This window comes from Canis aureus, chromosome 19 (genome assembly GCF_053574225.1).
Source record: "Canis aureus isolate CA01 chromosome 19, VMU_Caureus_v.1.0, whole genome shotgun sequence".
NCBI classification, from domain to species: domain Eukaryota; kingdom Metazoa; phylum Chordata; class Mammalia; order Carnivora; family Canidae; genus Canis; species Canis aureus.
Window position 1 is genome coordinate 29,840,920 of NC_135629.1, and position 20,056 is coordinate 29,860,975.

At 36.8% G+C, this 20,056-nt stretch overlaps 1 protein-coding gene and 1 long non-coding RNA gene across 5 annotated transcripts in view; one reads left to right on the top strand and one right to left on the bottom strand.

Moving 5' to 3' along the window:
• The first annotated feature begins 10 nt into the window (after window positions 1-10).
• On the top strand, window positions 11-6,843 carry LOC144291234 (uncharacterized). The gene is made up of 3 exons (XR_013358556.1): window positions 11-547; window positions 2,132-2,254; window positions 6,497-6,843. It is a non-coding gene; the product is annotated as an uncharacterized LOC144291234 (long non-coding RNA).
• A 7,668-nt stretch (window positions 6,844-14,511) lies between these two features.
• PTPRG (protein tyrosine phosphatase receptor type G) overlaps window positions 14,512-20,056 on the bottom strand; it is a 704,516-nt gene continuing 698,971 nt past the window's right edge. For all 4 annotated transcript variants that reach the window (XM_077858250.1, XM_077858249.1, XM_077858251.1 and 1 more), the window contains 2 exons: window positions 19,758-19,893; window positions 14,512-19,002 (listed from right to left, as the gene is read on the bottom strand). In XM_077858250.1, the coding sequence (XP_077714376.1) occupies window positions 18,856-19,002; window positions 19,758-19,893 (283 nt within the window). In that variant the 3' untranslated portion in view covers window positions 14,512-18,855. The remainder of the gene's footprint in view (window positions 19,003-19,757; window positions 19,894-20,056) is intronic.

Genomic DNA, 20,056 nt, shown 5'->3' on the forward strand with positions numbered 1-20,056 from the left:
GCCTCTGGCGCGAAAGCCCAAGTGTGCGGCGCGCGGCGGAGGGGTCTCCGCGGCGGTGCTTCCGCAGCGTCGGGCGGTGATTCCGAGTCTTTTAAAATGAGGCGGAGCATGCTTCAGACAGGGAAGCTAGAATGACACACAGATCATGGACATGGAGGGGGAAAAAAGTCCGTCAGAGTGTTTGAATTGTCTGCACAGTGGGTAAAAGCTCTCTGGATCTTCAAGATGCTTCACCCACGTGGCCCGGCGGAGAGCACAGGGGCCGAGCCCCCAGCCCGCACCGTCCTGGGGACACAGGATGTCCATATGATCATACGACGGTGGGCGTTTTGAGAGGTTTGCGTGCGGGTGGATGATCTATTTCAGCCCTTCCCGGCAACACCTGGCGACACCTGGTGACACCTGGCAACATCCTCCTCCTTCGACGGAGGAACCAAACCAGGTTGACCCTTTACTTAGGTCGGAGCTTGAACTCGGTAGAGCCTTTTGGAAATTTGCTGCAGCCCTCGGGGTCACATGCTTGGGAAAAATGCCTTCGTGCTGCAAAGTGCGTTCTTAAACCTCCCCCCCCCTCCCCCCACCCCCGTCTTTGACATAACTTGGTGAGATGCAAAGTACTCTCCTTATTTTCAGAGGTTAAAGACAGGTCCAAGAGAGGTCAAGCTGTTTTCTTCCTATGGGTTACTGGGTTGGTAAACGGCGGAGGGCTAGGGACTTCAGTCCAAGTGTCTTTTTTTTTTTTTTTAAAGATTTTATTTATTTATTCATGAGAGAGAGAGGCAGAGACACAGGCAGAGGGAGAAGCAGGCTCCATGCAGGGAGCCCGACGTGGGACTCGATCCTGGGCCTCCAGGATCAGGCCCTGGGCTGAAGGCAGGTGCCAAACCGCTGAGCCACCCAGCGATCCCTGCTCTATTTTATTTATTTTATTTTATTTTATTTTATTTTATTTTATTTTATTTTATTTTATTTTATTTTATTATTTTATTTTATTTTATTTTATTAATTTTATTATTTTATTTTTATTATTTTATTTTATTTTATTTATATATTTTATTTTATATTTTATTTATTTTATTTTATTTTTTTAAACTCCCAGAATATCTATAGGAAACTCCCCTCTTGTTTCGGGACTATGGCACTTCACGGTTTCTTTGCTTGGAAACCCCATTGCCCAGAAACCCACCTAAGACCAAGTGCTTCGATCTTTCAATGCTACTTCCTCAAAGAAGCTTTCCTTGGGCCTCCAGTCCTCCCTCTCCTGCTTGAGTTTTCTCCAGAACACTCTGTTCCACAGGTTTCTCCATCACTCATTCGTGTGTGTATCAGTGCACCCCTACTAGAATTCGAACATCCGAAGAACAAGCATTTTTGATTATTTGCTACTTACTGTATCCTCAGCAACTGAAATGGCCTTGAAATAATCCCAGGTTGAAATTCCATCGTACTTTTAAGAGAGGTCCGTCTTCAGTTAATAGGACTTTTGATTTAGCTATTCCACAGAGGTACTTAGTAAAGATGAAATACAGACCTTTGAATGGCCTTGTGTTCTCGGAATGAAGTAGAGCTTCTGCATGGTTACAAGGCATTCTTACCTCTTATGTAAATTTACAAATAAAGATTTTTCTTTTTTTTAAGATTTTATTTATTAATGAGAGACAGAGAGAGGCAGGGACACAGGCAGAGGGAGAAGCAGGCTCCATGCAGGGAGCCTGACATGGGACTCGATCCCGGGTCTCCAGGATCACGCTCTGGGCTGAAGGCGGCAATAAACTGCTGAGCCACCTGGGTTGCCCAGATGTTTCTTAAATTGGTAATGGGGTTGCATGGAATAGAATACTGAGAGGCTGCACGTGAAAGCATTCATATGTTGTTTAAAACAAACCTTGTTCCCCTCCCTGCTTTATGTAAGTTTGCATGGGGACACAACTGGGACAAGCTCTTTTAACTTTGAATCTAGTTTCTTTAGCTCATTGTCTGCCCTAGGAGTGAATCAAGGAATACCTTAGAATTTTCTTGAAATTTTTAGGAGAACAGTAATCAGGAATACCTCACAGACACTTAGAGGTTATCTAGATAGACTCTGATAATACATTTTATAGGATCTAAACAAAGTACTTTCTACTTAAAGATCTGCTCTGAGAGCTCCTCTCTTCATGACGGCCCCGAGTTGATCTTTTCTGTGAGACACTTGACTGGAGAAGCCCTGTCTCTGACAATTGCGCTATCAATGAACAGCTTCCGTATTTCTTAGGTAGGTTTGGTTACTTCCTGGAGTGAGATATTCGCGATCTACCATGCAGATTATTAGAACCTACTAATGCCTGGCTCATAATGGGGCATTCTATAACGTATAGTAAAGTTAAGTATTTCCTAATCCGGTATAGTTTTGTCCACTAGCATGCTAAAATTGTCCCTTTAGCCTCATTATTTAGAAAGCCTTGTGCTCTTTAGTCATAAATTTTAAGGATATAATTATTAAATATTTCTAAGAGGTAGTCCCTGCCCTCAAGAGCCTAGAGGGCTCTTAAGGTATACATTAAAAAGCTAGGGGATTTTGGCTGGCAACATAAAAATGATTAATATTCCAATGCTCATTTTGTACTAGGCACTGTGTATGATTTATTCATCTAATCCTCATAAACAACCCTGTGAGCAAGACAGGGTTGCTTGTTAACTTACTATCCCCATTTTTATAGCTGAGAACACTGAGGCTTAGAGACATGACTTATGATCACACTGTAAGTAAATGAGCCCTTGCTTGTTTGATGTTAGTATTATAAGTAGTTGCATACGGTATATTGAGCATATGTAACTAAAAAGTGTCCTGCAGATTATGAGGGTGATAGAGAAGAAAGGAGAGAGCACTAAGAGCTGGAATAGTGTAGGTACATTTTGGAGGACTGAGGTGAATTTTGAAAATTGGTTGGAATTTGGAGGTCTGTTTTTGTAATTTGGTGTACAGGTGGCAAGATGGGGCATGAAACCTTTTGAGTGAAGGAGATATGTACAGAAGTATGTGCAAGAGAATACATCTGGGGTGAGGAGGTCCAGTGGAGAGAAAGCATTGAGAAGAATGTTTTTCCCCTTATTTCCCTCAATTTTGAAGATTTCATTTCTGGTGTCAGAGACTTAGAAAACAGAGGTTTGACAATAATAAAGAGAAGGAAGTATTGGAGAAGGGGAGACTGGAAAGTAAAGAATAGGAAGGCTTGAGGATGAAAAAGGACAAGCTTTAAAGAGTAAGAAATAATTAAAAGAATACCAGGATCTTTGAAAGTTTCAAAGAGTTCAAATTACTAACAGTAAATTCTGTTATGGTTTATGCAGAGGCCTTCTTTTTTAGACCTCCTTTGGGTGTACTCTGGGTAGACAAATAAGAAAATGAAGAACTCATGCCTGAAATGGAGTTAGTTTTTTTTTTTTTTTTTTTTCCCATTTTGTTTCAGGAAATCCCAGATGAAATTTGGCAAAGTGGGCCCAATTGCTTTTCTTCACTTTGAAATACAGTCATTAGACTTTTATCTTTTTCCACAGTTATAGATTGCCCAGTTCACTATGGAAAAATATTCTATACTCATAATATCTCTGAAATGCTTTAAATTGGCCCTGAATGGGTTTTGACCAGAGAGAATTCATAACCAGCTACTTCTTTAGGATCTTTTGTCAATGAATCAGCTATCAATCTAGGTCCAATCAGATAAAACTCTGCAATAGAGAAATCATTATCACAGCTGGTGCCTGCATTGTACACATTCTTGGCTGAGAGAACAAGACTATGATGATAAAACTATGCTCATTCCTAGAGATTTTCAGTGAGAATTTGCATAAGCTTTTTCCTACTTGGGAGAGCAAATTAAAAACCTTACTAGTTCTAAAATTCACTTGAGAACACATTAGAATTTTAAAATTGAAAGCACGCATGATAATTCTTAGCAAATTATTTGTATGTTGTATACAAAGTAAATATGTATATTTCCTCCTTCCTAAATTTCAGTAATTTAAAGCTCACACAATTCTTTTGTCTTAAACTGACACCCTCCCAGCTGTGTACAACTTAAAAGGCGTTTTTTTCCTTTCCTTTTCTTTTCTTTCTTTTCTTTTCTTTTTTTTTTTTAAATCCTGGCTCCTTGATTTCCCAGCAGCTTTCAATTTACTCTCTAGTCTCTTCATAACTCTTTAGCTCAGGCTTTTCTTGAAGTAGGAGTTTTCTCCTTCATAGCACTCCTGGCTTGTTTACTTTCCCCATGTAACCCCCTGCTTTTTGCTGTTAGGATCCTATAACAACTTTAGCAGTCCACTATTGAATAAGCAATTTAGAACGTTCCTAATGCATACTTGGCTACTCGGAGCATTGAATTCTGCAATTCCCACCTTTTGTGATGCTCTGTGACTGTGTTTACTAAAAAAAAATTGAGGCTCTTTGCACCAGCCTGTCTTTTTTTCATCATTATCATTTGCTGTATGCACCCACTTAAAAACTTAACAATTTTCTTAGAAAGAACAAGAGTTGCAGTTTTACCGTATTGCAACTTCTTTGCTTCAGGATCTAATGATATGTAAAACTATTGTCGGAAAAGTCTGTGGTGGATTAATGTGTTTGGGACAGATAATTTTTTTTTAAATTCTCATTTATATGAGAACAGCCCGAGGCGATGTTTATCTAGTCTTTTGAACATTTCGTATGAATACATTTCTTCTTTTGCTAGAGCAGGAGATCTTACTTTCAAACCTGATTTTTTTCTCTTAAGTATCCCTTTGGTATTGCCTTTCAGATGTTAATTGAAAGCTGAGTTGATTGTATTGATGGTTTATTCTTACCTCAAATTTGAATATGAATATAAATGTTACTTTTAATGTAATAATATGAAAAACTTATAAATACTCACTTGGGATTTAGCTGATTTTTATAATCATATTTTTAGGCATTTACAATATGAAATAATTCCTGAATATCCTTATATATAGGTCTGCTTTTCTTGGGTTGATAAAAATACAAGTAGGAAGCCACAGAGATAGATGGCAAATTAATTTAAGTTTTTAACATATTTCCCCATATCCAAATGTGTATTAGGTTAATTACTAAAAATGTTTTAATTAGATTAAATGTGAGCCTCGAGTTTTAGTCAACCTAAAATATTTGCACCTGGTGGAAATGTTAATAGTACTTTGAAAAATTGGATAAAGTTGTCCTTTACAGTTTTGTCATCTGAAGAGTATTTGTTTGATATGAAAGAGATGAAACATGTTAGCTGATATGCCTAAAAATTTGAAAAGTAGTAGAAGGGAAAAGAAATGGATTCATTTTAACTCTAGATGGCAGTTAAACACAGCTAACAAAGACCAACTTGTTTGAAATACAGAAACACAAAAATAGTAAAACACACGCACATTCTGTTCTACCATCCAGTTAATTATATTCTCAAAATGATGTCTTGGATTGATATTACTAAACAAACATGTATAAAATGTAATTACACACAAGTGAAATAAATAGTGTAGGCCTGTAATTGCAAGATTTTTTTTCAACTGGTAATATGGCATACACCTGTGCAATGGCTTATATTGCCTGTGTTTTGTTTTGTCATTTTTACTAACATTTAATTCAGTGTAGTTTTATGTATAATTATTTACCAATATCAATTCAAACCATATGCCACTGGGAAAACTATTACATATTTAATGTCTTAAATGTTAAAATATAAGTAAAGCCTATTTTCATGAAGAAATGTGTTCTATAGAAGTCCATTCCAAAAGCTGGTAGAGATATCCCTGCATGTACATTTGAGATTGCATTTTATTTTACTGTATATATTTTTATATATAAGTATTTAATTCACATTAGCTTGGTGCTTGTGGGGGTAGTAAATTTTGTTTCTCACAGTATTTATAAGAAAAACCAAAAGCTTGGCATATCATACTTTGTTCTCTTCTCATGGTCTCAGTCCTTTGAATAGATGGTATGGTCTGTAAATTTGTAGAGCACAACCGTCTCTGGTATATGATTACAGTAGGTTGATACAGTGACTGATGAATAGAATAAAAAGAACTTAAAGTAGACTTAACTAGTCTCATCTGTCTTGTGTGGTGGCTTAGAAAAGGAAAAGATGTGGTATCATTTTTAAAAAATGTATTGGAGATTTATATGAAATAACTAAGTTGTTTTGTGAAGACTTATTTGATTGACTTTTATTTCTTCTGTTTAGTAATTTATTTATGACCTGGGTCTATAGTGGATTATGGCATAGGTGGCACCTGATGCCCAGGTCATCAAAGGGCCAGTATGTGAGCACCCAGGCCATCTAGTTCCAAAATCTTGGCAGCCTTGCACTCAGATGAAGTGCCTCTCAGCCACAAATGTGTAGAGGCAGGGTGGTGAAATGGTGATATTGTTGAATTAGAACACATGGATTCTAGCTCCAGATTTGCTCCTCAAGAATTCAGTTTCATCATTTGCAAGAAAGGGAAAATATTACTTTCTTTCTCTAATTCACAGGATACTCGTGAGGACCAAATTAAATAATGCATGTGGAAGTGGTTTCAGGAATGAAAGGTACTGTGAAATGCAAAGTTTTTACTTTTGAGTGGCACTAATGATAAAGTAGATCTATTAGCCTATTACTCTTTAGTATGACATAGAGTCTTGTTATGTGTGGTAAAAATCTTATTAATTGCTTAACGTGGACTATGGTTCTATCTCACAGACTCATGATTTAGCAAGGCTCTAGTGCATTTTTGTTCCAATTTAGCCTATGAATATCCAGTTAATGTCTTTTTCAAATATAGTATTTTCTTTCATCTCTGAGATAACATGAGCTGTAAAGACTGAGAAATTCTAAGCTTATTTAGCAGGTGAATAAAGGTATTTATACATTTATTTGATATGAAAATAAAAGTAAATTTTCTTAAAGTAAATCTTGTAATAGTGTCCTTATGTCCTTTACATTTTTTTATTAGGCTTTCTGAACTAATTTTCCCATGTGTTTTAGACTCAAAATTACTGTGTATTCATTTTTCATTCCGGAACTTATAAAAATTAATTCTCATAAGTCACCGATACATAATCTAAAGTTAATTTTAAAATGTTTTTGAATGTACAGAGTAAAGTTTCTCAGGAGATTAGAATTGACAAATCTATTGGACTTTGAGGTGTTTCTTGAAAGCACAAAATTATAATACTGTTTAATTCCCAGATGTATGAAAAAGATTCAGTTATTTCTGATTTGCTGTTTAAAAAAGAGCCATACTGTTTGCATTTAAAATATGCATTCACTCCTAGGGCCACTTTTAGTAGAGTGAGCCTTGTTAAAAGCTGCATGAGAAAACTTAGAGAAGAGCTATGTTTTCAGGAAAATTTTTGAGTTAATAGACTAACCTAGAGAAATGGTTTGTTGTGAAGTCTTTGTTTGGCAGTAATGTTACCGATATATCTTCATCTTCAATGGCTCTTACCTTCAGGCAAGGTCAAGTCCAAACTCTAGCCTGATATTTAGGGTATTCTATGGTAGAGACCTCAATCTTCTTTTCCAAACTCATCTCATTTTCTTAGATGAAAATTTTGTTCATTCTAGACTTTCCCCAACATTCCCATAAAGTGAAGGTCCTTCGTTACTAATTTGTCATTTAGTATCTATCCATCTTTTAAGGTTTTGCTTTAGTGTCCTTTCCTTCTTAAACTTTCTCCCTGAACTGCCATGACACTTATTTATGTAATAATCCTAGTTTGTGTGGGACCTAATGATAAACTGTCATGTTTTATTATATAACATTCAGATCTGTATATATTTTTGGTGTGTGTGTACCAAAGAGACCGCATATTATTTTACATTGTTTCTGTTTTCTTTTTTTTTTTAAAGAAGCTACTTTATTCATTTATTTACTTATTTATTTCAATTTTTATTTATTTATGATAGTCACACACAGAGAGAGAGAGAGAGGCAGAGACACAGGCAGAGGGAGAAGCAGGCTCCATGCACCGGGAGCCCGACGTGGGACTCGATCCCGGGTCTTCAGGATCGCGCCCTGGGCCAAAGGCAGGCGCCAAACCGCTGCGCCACCCAGGGTTCCCTTGTTTCTGTTTTCTACCAGGCTTAGAATATGCAAGGAGAAGTATATAAAACATGTTTAATAAATGTTAAAACTGTTAAGATAGTTGCTTTCCCTAGTATTGTAGTTCTTGGTTGAAGTCTGACTTAACATTTAAAAGATGGACTGACTGGGGTGCCTGGGTGGCTCCAGTCAGTTAAGTGTCTGACTCTTGGTTTCAGCTCAAGTCTCAGGGTTGTGGGAGCGAGCCCTCACTTAGCAAGAGTCTACTGGAAATTCTTTCTCCCTCTTTTTCTACTTCTCCCCCTGCATCTACTCTATCTCTCTCTCAAGTAAATAAATCTTTAAAAAAAAAAAATGTGTACTGAGCTCCGGTCCACCCCTACAGCATACTGTTTGAACATGAATGTTCTCTATGTAGAACATTACTTTCATTTTGAAAAAACTCCGACAAAAATATGTTAAAAAGATATATCAGGAACATAAATAATCTTTACTCATCATATATTTTATTTACACAACCCTCAGTTACTTAAAGCCCCCAGCTCGTATAGTCATAATTGAGAGGTTATCTATTCATCAGCTTATAATGTTAAATGGACATGACTCCATCCAAGGCTTTTTAGGGGGTGTTAGCCATTTAATCTTTTTATGCTTGTTTCTCTTTATAGGGTGTGACCTATTTCTTGTCCTCATTCTTTACCCACCATCTTTAACTTTTCAGGAACAACTACTGTGTAACGATGAAGAACAGATTTGGGACAAATTGTCAAAGCAAGAGTATAAGAACCAAGTGGTTCATCTTACTCTTAAAAATTCAAGGTTAACTAGTCAAAAACAGTTTCCAGGAGAAATCTCTGAGCATTGTATAAGAGTGAAGGGAAGGGCATTCTAAGTGAGAGGAGTGACTAGCAAATGTCTAAGTATAGGAATGAAACAGAGAGTCTTTGCATCAATGAGTGAATAGAATGGACTTTGCTAAAATAAAGGTGTGAGTTGAAGAGGAGAAGAATTATAGGATTAGATAAATGGTAGTAGTGAAGGGAGGAATGATGACAGTAGAGCCAAGAGTTAATGTCTGATGTGATACAAAAAGAAAACAATTAAATGTTCCAAGGAAGATTAACCAGATTAAATTGGTTGGTTTTTTAAAGGAGATTAATTAACAGAGTTTTATTCTCTAAAAATGTTTTGGAATACAATTGTTAAATATCTTTTATCTCTTTTATACCATATCTCATGTGGTTTGCACGTAGCCTACCTCATACAAACTCAACAATGATTTCTTCAGATCTCTGCCAAAGTGTTTTTTTGAAGATGCACTGGTTATTCTCCAATAATGGATTTAATCTTATGTTTTAGATTTGTTTCTCTTGTTACATAATATGGTTATCAAACTGGGTGTAGTTTTCTGTGGTCTTTGGACTCTTTAGCAGAGCAACATAATCTTATTTTAATGGCAAAGGATACGTGTGATAATATAATAACATTCTCTCTACTGGGATGCCTGGCTGGCTCGGTGGTTGAGCATCTGCCTTTCGGCTCACGGTGTGATCCCAGTCTGGGATGTGTCCCAAGTCCTGCATTGGGCTCCCTGCGGGGAGCCTGCTTCTCCCTCTGCCTATGTCTCTGTGTCTCTCATGAATAATAATAAAAAAAAAATCTTAAAAAAAAACAAAAACAAACGGGACTCCTGGGTGGCTCAGCGGTTGAGTGGCTGCCTTCAGCTCAGAGAGTGATCCTGGGGTCTGGGATCCAGTCCCACATCGGGCTCCTTGTGGGAAGCCTGCTTCTCCCTCTGCCTGTGTCTCTGCCTCTCTGTCTCTGTATCTCTCATGAATAAATAAATATAATCTTTAAAAAAATTCTTTCTCTCTACTTCTGCTTCTCTCTCTTCTTCATTCTGCTTCTCTCTCCCTCTGCCCCTCCCCCGCTTGTGTGTGTGTGCGTGCGCGCTCTCTCTCTCTCTCAAATAAATAAAATCTTTAAAACAAGAGTATAGCTCTAAATAAGAAATAAGTTTTATCCATTTATATAAATAAAATTGTGGAAGAATACCTTATTCACTAGATATAGAATTTGGGGTTGACAAATTTTTTTCTTTCACAACTTTAAATATGTCACCCCATTGTTTAATGGCTTGGATGGTTAATGATAGTCTGCTATAATTCTTACTCTCCTGGTGCATAGTGATTGCTGTGTAAATATTTGGTGAGTGATGAAAGAAGAAAGTGGTGTGGTCGATTGCTGAAAATTAGTGGAGTTCAGGGAAAAGAACAAGGTATTTGGAGAACTTACAGTTGTGGGCTACTTCTGCTGGAATCCCAGTTTACACAGGTTGATAGGATAGAAGAAAGGAATGGCTCTTGTTACTATACACAACTCTCAAGAAGTTTTATAATCAGAGAGAAACACTAAATGAGATGCTAGTCAAAGGATTCTTGGCATCAAGAGAAGGTTTTCCTAAGGTGGTGGTAATAGAATGTATTTGGATGCCAAAAATGAGTGATTCAGTAGAGAAAGCAAGATATCATCTGACTCAAGTTGATAGGAAAGCTAAGGTATAAATGAAGTCCTTGAGAGGACAAGGATGGGCCATTTACAAGTCATGGAAGATGGAAGGGCTGGTCTTCTTTAGGAGTAAGGACACTTTTTCTGCTATAATAGGAGGGAGGTAAGACCATGAATTACAGATATAGGAAAGTTATAAGAAAAAGTTGACTTTTGCCTGAATTATGGGGATAGGGCAGCCCTAAGGCCTTTAAAGTGTTTGGCTTTTAAAAAAAATATTATTGTAAACACAATTGTCAGTGAAGGTGTCATAATATACCATAAAATTCTAGAGACTATCTGTATTTTTATTTGGACTGTCTTTGCGGTAAACAAAACCATGCTTTCCATGATGTCTATGTTTTATAAATAGAGAATATGATAGGAATAGGAAAAATAGCTTACAGTTACTGCCAGCTGAGCAGCCATAATTCACTTGCTCTGGTTTACACCCTTCTTTAGAGATACGGGTTACCTATGGATCTAACCCAGAGCGATTTTAGAACATGGAACAAAAGGGGAACTCTTGAAGGAGGTGGTAGTGGGGTCAGGTGCTGTAATATTTTATCTTTTCCTCAGTGCTTAGAATTTTAGGCAATATTTAGGCCCCACTCAGTAGTGAGTGGCTAAAGAGTCCAACTATGATTTAGGGTGAGAGTAGATGATGACTGATAATGAGAGTGATATATTGAAAGTAGTGAGAGCTGTGGAAGATAAAAAATTGGCTGAGGAAAAAGGAATTATCACTGTTCATATTAGTTTCTAGGGCTTGGGAGTTGAGATAAGGCACTGAAGCTACTGTAGAAACAACATTCATCTTTTTCTTAATACTATGCAATATTCTGTGCTTGGTGTTTGACATTAACACAAATGTTTGACTTTTCTGAAACTATGGAGCTTTTTCTAAGAAAAGTTCTTAGAATACACTGAGAGATTTAAACCATTAGAAGAGAAATATTCAAGATATGGGGCACTGTGTATTTGTGTTCATTCCCTGCCTCTGGCACTCTTGTTTTTGGACTGTAGGATACATGGGCTACTCTCCTTGTCCACCTTCATCTTCATCCACTTCCCTTAGATCTACTTTGATGAGATGAGCTTCCTCATCAATGAAGGAAAATTTTCAGTGTTTCTATCTAATTGGGTAAGCTCAGGTAGTTGACTTTTTATTTCATGATTGACAAAAGGTCTGGTAAACAATTAAAACAAATAAAGGTAGGTGATAGGATCATTGCAATGGCTAATATTAATTGATTGGCCCAAGAGCTTTGCATGCATCTCATTCACACCTCACAGCAGTCCTGGGAGTAAACATTGATTTCTCTGTTCTACAGGTGAGGAATATTGTACTTAGAGAAGTCAAGAACTTGCCCCAAATCAGTGGCAAACTTAACTGGACCCTTTGCCTATTTGGATTGTAGTCCTTCTTCTTCTTCTTTTTTTTTAAGATTGTATTTATTTATTCATGATAGACATAGAGGCAGAGACATAGGCAGAGGGAGAAACAGGCTCCCTGGGGGGGAGCCCGATGTGGGACTCGATCCCAGGACCCCAGGATCATGCCCTGAGCTGAAGGCACTCAACCACTGAGCCACCCAGGTGTCCCCTATAGTCCTTATTCTTTAACATTTTTCCCCCCATGGGAAAATGCTAAGTTCCAGCAGCAAGTTTGATATAAAATAAACAGTTGTGTGAGCAGTTTACAAGTTAGGGAGTCTATGGTTACAGATTTTACTTCTTTGCTAACAGTGTTGCGCATTGTCTTTTGTTCTCCATCTCTACGATAAAACCAAATAAAGATTTTTGAGTGAACTGAAGAATGAGTTTTTAGGATTAAGTTGTAATTTCTGCCTCATCTGACTTGAAATGCCTCTGCCAACAACTTTACATTCTGTACAGGGTATAACTAGCATGTGCCCTGTGATAGACATTGAGCAAATGCTTTTGGGATGAATTCTAACAGAATGCTAAATTTATCTACAATTTAGAATGTTCTCCTAAGCTTTGCAAGGCCCACTGGCTCTTGCTTCAAAGCCTGACTTTACGCCTTGCAGAAGTAGAGTGTGGGGAAGGGAAGGAAGAGAATTAGTTTATAGGCCAATAACTATTCAAGTCGAATGCTTTTCAAATTACCATAAATCAGAAAAAGTTAATATCCTATTTTTCATTTTTTGAGCAACATGATGTCATTGTTAGGTTCAGATAAACTGCTAGTCTAATTTTCTTTCTTTCTTTTCTGATTATCTTTCTTGCCAAACTTCATAATCACAAAAGCCAATTTTACCTCGCTAGTTCCCAACTTCTAGTTCTTATTTGCTAGTGCCTTTATGCTGTCTTACCAACAGTCATAAAAAGCCAATGCCTTTAAATCTGTCTCTGAATCTAGGCATCGTTACTAGTAACTTGTTGCTAAATCTTACAGTTCTTAACGACCTGAATTTTAACTGTTAGAAAATGGGAATTTTTGCAGCTTTTTGCACTTGTTTCTTTGCCCCATTTTCAGTAGCAGAAATGAGGCTTCCTTGTCTCTAGTTATATTTGGATAGTAAAAGCCATGTAATAGAGAATTAATTTGGTTAATTATTTTCAACAGTTATAACTGCTTCTGCGAGGAGCCATGTTGGGTGGACTTAGAAGCAATTAGGAATGCACATGCTGGCTTTTTTTTTTTTTTTAAGATTTTATTTATTTATTCATGAGAGACACAGAGAGAGGTAGAGACATAGGCAGAGGGAGAAGCAGGCTCCCTGCAGGGAGTCCAATGTGGGACTGCAGGATTCTGGGATCACGCTGAGCCACCCAGACATCCCCCATGCTGGCTTCTTACGATTTTAATGACTGAAGATGACCCCAAAATTCTTTGGTGACTGCTCATAGAATCCAGGCAGATTATTTAAGTGGCTGATGGGGGCAGGCATAAGGTGACAGGATATACGGGGGAGACTCTGGTGAACCTGCAGTCCAAGCATTACTTAAAGGAGGCAACTGTGACTCCACTCCAGCTTGTTAGTGTCATGTGAGAATGTGAGCCTGAAATCTGAATATTTATGTCAGAGTTTTCATTTTTTTAAGATCTTGGTAGGTAGCTAATGTGAATTTTTAAAATTACAAGCCAAATAATATTTATCTGTGGATGAATATGATTGGTGGGCCATCAGTTTGCATTGTGCTCTGTGATACACAGTAGAGTCCCTGTGTGTGTAATTTTGGGAAAACTATAGAGTTTTACCAACAGAGAGATTCATTATTTTTTGCTGGAATTGGTCTAAGAGATAGCGCTGGAATAGATTAGATTAATATTGTTTCTTAAATTCCAGTTACTCAGGGAGAATGAAATGTAAACTCTTCATCCCCATGGAAAGAAAAATTGGGACACTGGTAGTAAGAAGTGAGCTCTTGATGTGAGCCCACTGCAGTTCACAGAGAATGGTGAGCCCAAGCTGCCAAGTTTGAGACCTGTGTACCCTTTCCTGTTTGGAAATGTCAAAATTGCTTATAAGTAGAAGCAACTGTAGTGATCCTACATACATCTCATAGATTCTCCAACAGTAATAGTCTTGGCAGGATACATCCTTCATCTGACATAGTAAAAAGGGAGAGAAGTGGGTATAAATCTAATTGATAACATTGGAGAAAATAGTAATTCTGCTTATAACTTAGCACATTCATAATGTGAATAAAGTTTGATTCTGTATATAGGTAAAACTTTGTCATTCTTCATTCTTTAAAGATGGAAGAACTCAGAAAAGACATTTCTTTTTGGTTTGCTGTCTATGTAAAGATACTCTTAGCTTTTATTTTACTACCATGAAAACTAAGACAAAAGGTTGGCAGGTATGAATATGATCTGTTAAGGGAGACTAGTAACTTAATTTTATTGGATATATTTTCATAGAAATGCTCAGTACTAATGAATACATCAAAAACCATACTTTATTTTATGTATAGCAATACAATTTACATATTAAATAACACTATAATAGAATGATTTGATATAGTTTTAAACAGAAGGAAAAAGGGAAAAATTTCAGGTTACAAAACCCCTCCCCCCGAACAAATTAAAAAAAAAAAAACACTTTTTCCAAATGGGTCAATGCAACGAATGTATTCAGTGACTAATTATGTCTAATTCCTATTGCACAAATGGTCAATGGAATTAAGAAAGAAAACCCAATTTTCACAATCACTGCCTCAAAGAAATAACACATGTTGGATCTTTTGGAATGCAAAGATGGTTCTTGCTACTTCAATACACAGAAAGTTGAATTCACATATCCACCACAAAAAAATCCCCCCAAAACAAAAACAAAAAACAAAAACAAAACTATGACGGAGTTGAAACTAGAAAAAAATTAGCTTTATATGAAAATATAAAATTCTATGATTATATACCATAGATACAAAGTTCCCAGAAGATGCTTATCCAAGCAACAAAATATTTACAGTTTTAATGATTTTAGCTATTTCAAAATGAAGTGAAAGAAACATGAATTAACATGAAGGCTGAGGTTTTTTTTTTCTTTTTTCTTTTTTAGAAACAATGGCTGCTTGCTAGTTTCAAATGTCCTAACAAAAAAGGAGTCACTACCCCAAATGTTGGAGAGTTGCAACATTTTATAAAATCGGCTGTCTCCTTTTCTGGAGATGTTTATTTCTTAAAACTCAAGATATTTTTCTTGAAATTAATTATCCTCTGTAGAAAATGCTTCCCTTTGCAAATATTTAACAAAAATACTAAAAACGGTTTAACAGCTAAGACAAAGTAGAGGCCAAATACTATTACAATTCCTTCCTATTTGTAGCATGCCTTCTTTCTAGAGATAAGTAAAGCCAATATTGCATGTTAATGGCAACTAAGGGAAAGCGCAAAGGGGTAAGTGAAATTTTAGCTGTTAAAAAAAAAAAAGCAGGCATTTCCCTTCATAAAAAAATTCACTGGCACCATTTGAACACAAACTTTAGAATGTAGGAGTTGAAAATGCATTTTCCAGTATAACTGCTAAATTCTTAAGACAAACTACATTTTGATTATTATTTCTTAAATTGTGATGAGTTTGGGTTTATTTTTTGCTTACAATTAGTAATATGTATCTTTGGTAAATTGGTATCTATATTTTAATTTTTAAATATAGTATATATGCATTTAAGAAAAAATTCGTAACAAGGCAGTTGTGCTGTGTCATTATAAAATAATTAAGGTTATTTGTTGATTTCGGTATGTCACTCTGGTCTAAAATTTCCAACAGCCAGACCTTGAACACCATAACCTTCTCTGACCGTGCTGGACTCTTCAACTTGAAATAGACTCTAAAGGCTCCAAGGCATAAAAATTTAGGAAGACCAATTAATCTTATTCTTGAAATTCAGAAGTAACATTTTAACACACACACATATATAAAAGACAATGTGGCTTTTGGATGCAAGAGTTCTCCTGATGGCAATATGGGTCCTTCTCTGGTGCCCAGCATGGCCACTTGGTCTGATCACTGCAACTCAGTATCCTATGATGTGTGTGTTCTGTTCACCTAGAGCTAAATTCATACACCTAGTAAGCTTATTTTATAAAATAGCACATGTTAGTCTGCAGTGGCTATTTCCTTTTCCTCTAAGTGCAAGTGGTAATAACCTTCTTATGCAGTTAAGCAGTGTGTTTATGTCTCAAAGAAAACACCATCTTTGATGCTCTCTGCCTCTGGAAAGATTCAAGAATATTAACATTGATAACAAATGAAGAATAATATTCCGGATACACTCTGTGGGGAAAGTGAGGAACTGTTGAATAGAACTGTCCTCATTGAAGTGAGTTTGGACCACTTGGCAAGATGGGCAAATAGCAATTGCTTATATTTTAGTGTGTTAGGATTTGTAAACTGGTTCAAGCCCACTACGGACACATACTTTCTCAGAGAACCTCAAATCATCCTTTTAAATGTTGCTAATTACTATCTTTCTTCTATTAGAACTATGATACCTATGTAAGAAATGGTCACAGAATTGTGTTGGAACTTAGGCCTTTCCATGACCTGAGCCCTCTGTAAATAGCACAGCAGGAAGTAGTTGCTGTTTTCTAACCAATGTTCACTTGTATAAGAAAAAACTACCAAGGGACCATGAGTCCCAACTTGAACATTACTTCTGAAAGTCAAATCTGTGCCAACTACCAAAACCAGTTTATTCTTATCAGTACATAAATGAAGTGTAATCTGCTTAATTGACTGAAATGATTTAGCTCTTGCCATGATCTGAAACCTTGCCTTCTTGATTCCTCTCGGCCTTCTGACAGTAGTGGTGTTTCTATGTTCAAGCTTTTTTTCTTGGGTGTTCAGTAGACCTTCCTGGTATTACCTGTGATGGGAGCAGAGGGGCTGCAAAGGTGTTGGTTTACTCTAGCACGTACCATTTAGTAAACTTTTCTCACTTGCACACCTTTTTTTAAGCCCCACCTACACAGTTCACGAACAGTAGACTATTTCCATGGTTGCAGAATTTCTGTGATGAAAACATAAGATTAACCCTGGCAAGTTATATAGTTCATGAAAATTCCATCAACCTGGCCTATGCACTGGAACTTCCAGACCTGGCCTGTAGCCTCTCCCTTAGCAGCTTTAGTTCTACAGTACCACTCTGACAAACCTCATAGACAGCCAATTTAAGGTAAATAGAACCTCAGCACTGATTATCATTAATGGTACAGAGCCTACCCAGATAGTATGATAGTAGCCAGTATGGATTTTTTTGTTGAAGTTTATTGACATAAAAATTAACCAAAACCCTTTTCTTTGTAACAGGCCCAGTTCTGGTGGTGATGATTTCACTTCTAACAGAAGTTATCCCTCAAATGCAAATACGCAATAGAAGAACAGATCTCAGTAGTAGCTTATTTTTCTAACTGAACTGAAATTTCTTATTAATTTCCAAATTATGTAGTTACTGCAGGGTAAATATGGCTCCAGAGGCTAGATCAAATAACTTCCTTGGGCTCTGTGTAATGATTATCAGCCTCTTCGAGTAAAGTGTGTCTGTTCCTGAGGCTACACCACACAAAGCATACAATGCCATCTCCTTTTAAAATCTATTTGAGAATGTTGATCTCCCCTTCAAGATTCTGATTTCTTCTCTCCAAATCAGACTTATCCATGTGTGGGAATCTACATAGTCCCAAGATTTTGCTAATACAGTATTTTCACTTTTATCCTAAGTAGAATGTATGTAATTATGGGATTTATCAGGAAACATTTGGCAAAAAAGGAAAGAAAAGAATGTTAACTATATAGGTAGTTTTTATTAGATAGCTATACGATAATAGGGATATTTTAGAGGATAATTTCAAAATTATACACCTGCAGAAATTTTCATTATTCTACCTGTCATGAGGTGTGGTATTAGAAACCAAAAAGCATGAATGGAGAGTTACTAAAGGGATAGGTGAGATGTGTAAAATATTGCCATATCTCTATTGTAAAAGATAGCCCTCATTATAGGGTGTAGCTATTTCAGAGGGTCAAGATGGAAATAACACACACCATCCACATAGCTACTGTGAAAACTGTAATACAGAGATATCCTTTATTTTGACACAGTTGGGCATTTTTAAGCTATGAATATAATTTTAACTAATAAATGATGTTCACATAAAGCTCTTAAAGCCTTCTAATTTCTTAATGGATACCTTCACCATCATAAATGGAACTGTTTCAAGGCCATGAGGTTGATAGACTGTCTTAGTAGCTCGCAGGAACCTGCTACTCTTTAAAAGAAAACAATGCCCATCCACTCCATTAAAATACAGAAGGCAGACCGTATGGAGCAGTGCCTGAAAAAAATAGGAGAGGACTGAGGAAAAGCTCAGCATTGCCTGCTAGGAGGATGCAACTGCTTTAGCAATAATAATCATAATAGTAAAAAACCAAGATCCACTGTCATAACAAAGACCTTCACTGTACTGAACTAAAAAATAGCATGTATGTTGTTGTGGAATGTCACATCAGGGCTTGCTTTAGTATTAGATTATAGGCAGTAACACTGATCATATAGTGCAAACTAGGGAAAACTGCGTTTCACTGTGTGAAATGAACAGAGGTGCAAATGCTCAGTAGGATACCATTAAGACATAAAATGGCAAAAAATAAATATCAAAACTTTTATCAGTGTAAAAAAGTAACTGGGTTATTGTATAACCTAGAGTCTGGCAAAAAAGGCCTCAGAAAAGTTCTCAGTCTTCAGAAGTTTTACAAATTAAGTGCCCTTTCGGGATCCAAATCACACTAGAGATTCCATGCTCTCGGCAGGGTCGGATTCATCTGCAATGAGAACAGCACCATTTTTGTCCACTGTCATGGGACCATTTCCATTTTCTTTAGTGCTGACCAAGCTGAGCATTGCTTTATAGACAAACTGGTATTGTTCCTGAAAAACAAGAGAAAGACCGTTTGAGACAAAGAACAGCTGAGTCAATTCATCTAAGGTAGAAAGACAATTAAAAATGTAATTAAAAAAAAAAAAGAATATACATTTATACTAAGAAACTTTAAAAAAATGACTTGGAGCTTTTATAATCAAGACCTATGCATTCTGCATGTCACTTTGATCGTTATTACTTTTTTTTTTAAAAAGATTTTATTTATTCATGAGAGACAGAAGCAGAGAGACAGAGGGAGAAGCAGGCTCCATGCAGGGAGCCCAATGCGGGACTCGATTCCGGGTCTCCAGGATCACACCTTGGGCCAAAGGCAGGTGCTAAACCACTGAGCCACCCAGGGATCCCTGATCGTTATTATTTTGGAACTGATTCTGTTGACAGTGAATTAAGATAATAAAATATCTGTATGTTGTCACTGGAGAACACTGTACTGTAGAAACCTGTTTCTCCATCTCAGCACTATTGATGTTTTAAGGCAGGTAATTCTTTGTTGTAGAGTCTATATGATGCATTGTAAGATGTTTAGCAGCATTGTAAGATGTTATTGGCTCTATTCAATAGGTGCCAGAGCACTTTTTTTTTTTCCATCTCCAGTTATGACAACCAGAAAGCCTCCAGGCATTGCCAAACATCCCCAGGAAGGCAAAACCATCCCCAGGTGACAACCAGTGCTCTAATTCAAGTGTGAGCCCGAGTTTCAAATGATGAAGTAATAGCTTTTACAAAGAAGCAAAGTACTTACAATGTCTGTGAATACTCCAGGCCTCATAAGATTAATCATTTTTGCAACCTGGAAAACATCCACAGCATTTTCATTCTCCAGTTGCTGGGAGAGGGTGGTAAGGGCACACAACATTCCTGCTGAAACTGCTCCATACCTTGGAGAGAAGAAAAAAAAAATGCTATTTCAGATTTGCTAAGGGATTCAATTTATGGAATGAAATTAACATCATATATTTCCATAGAAGCTAAATAGACTGCATTGACATCTCTTCTTGAAATGAATGAAATGCTGGACAGGGGGAGAGATGTAGAGGCTAG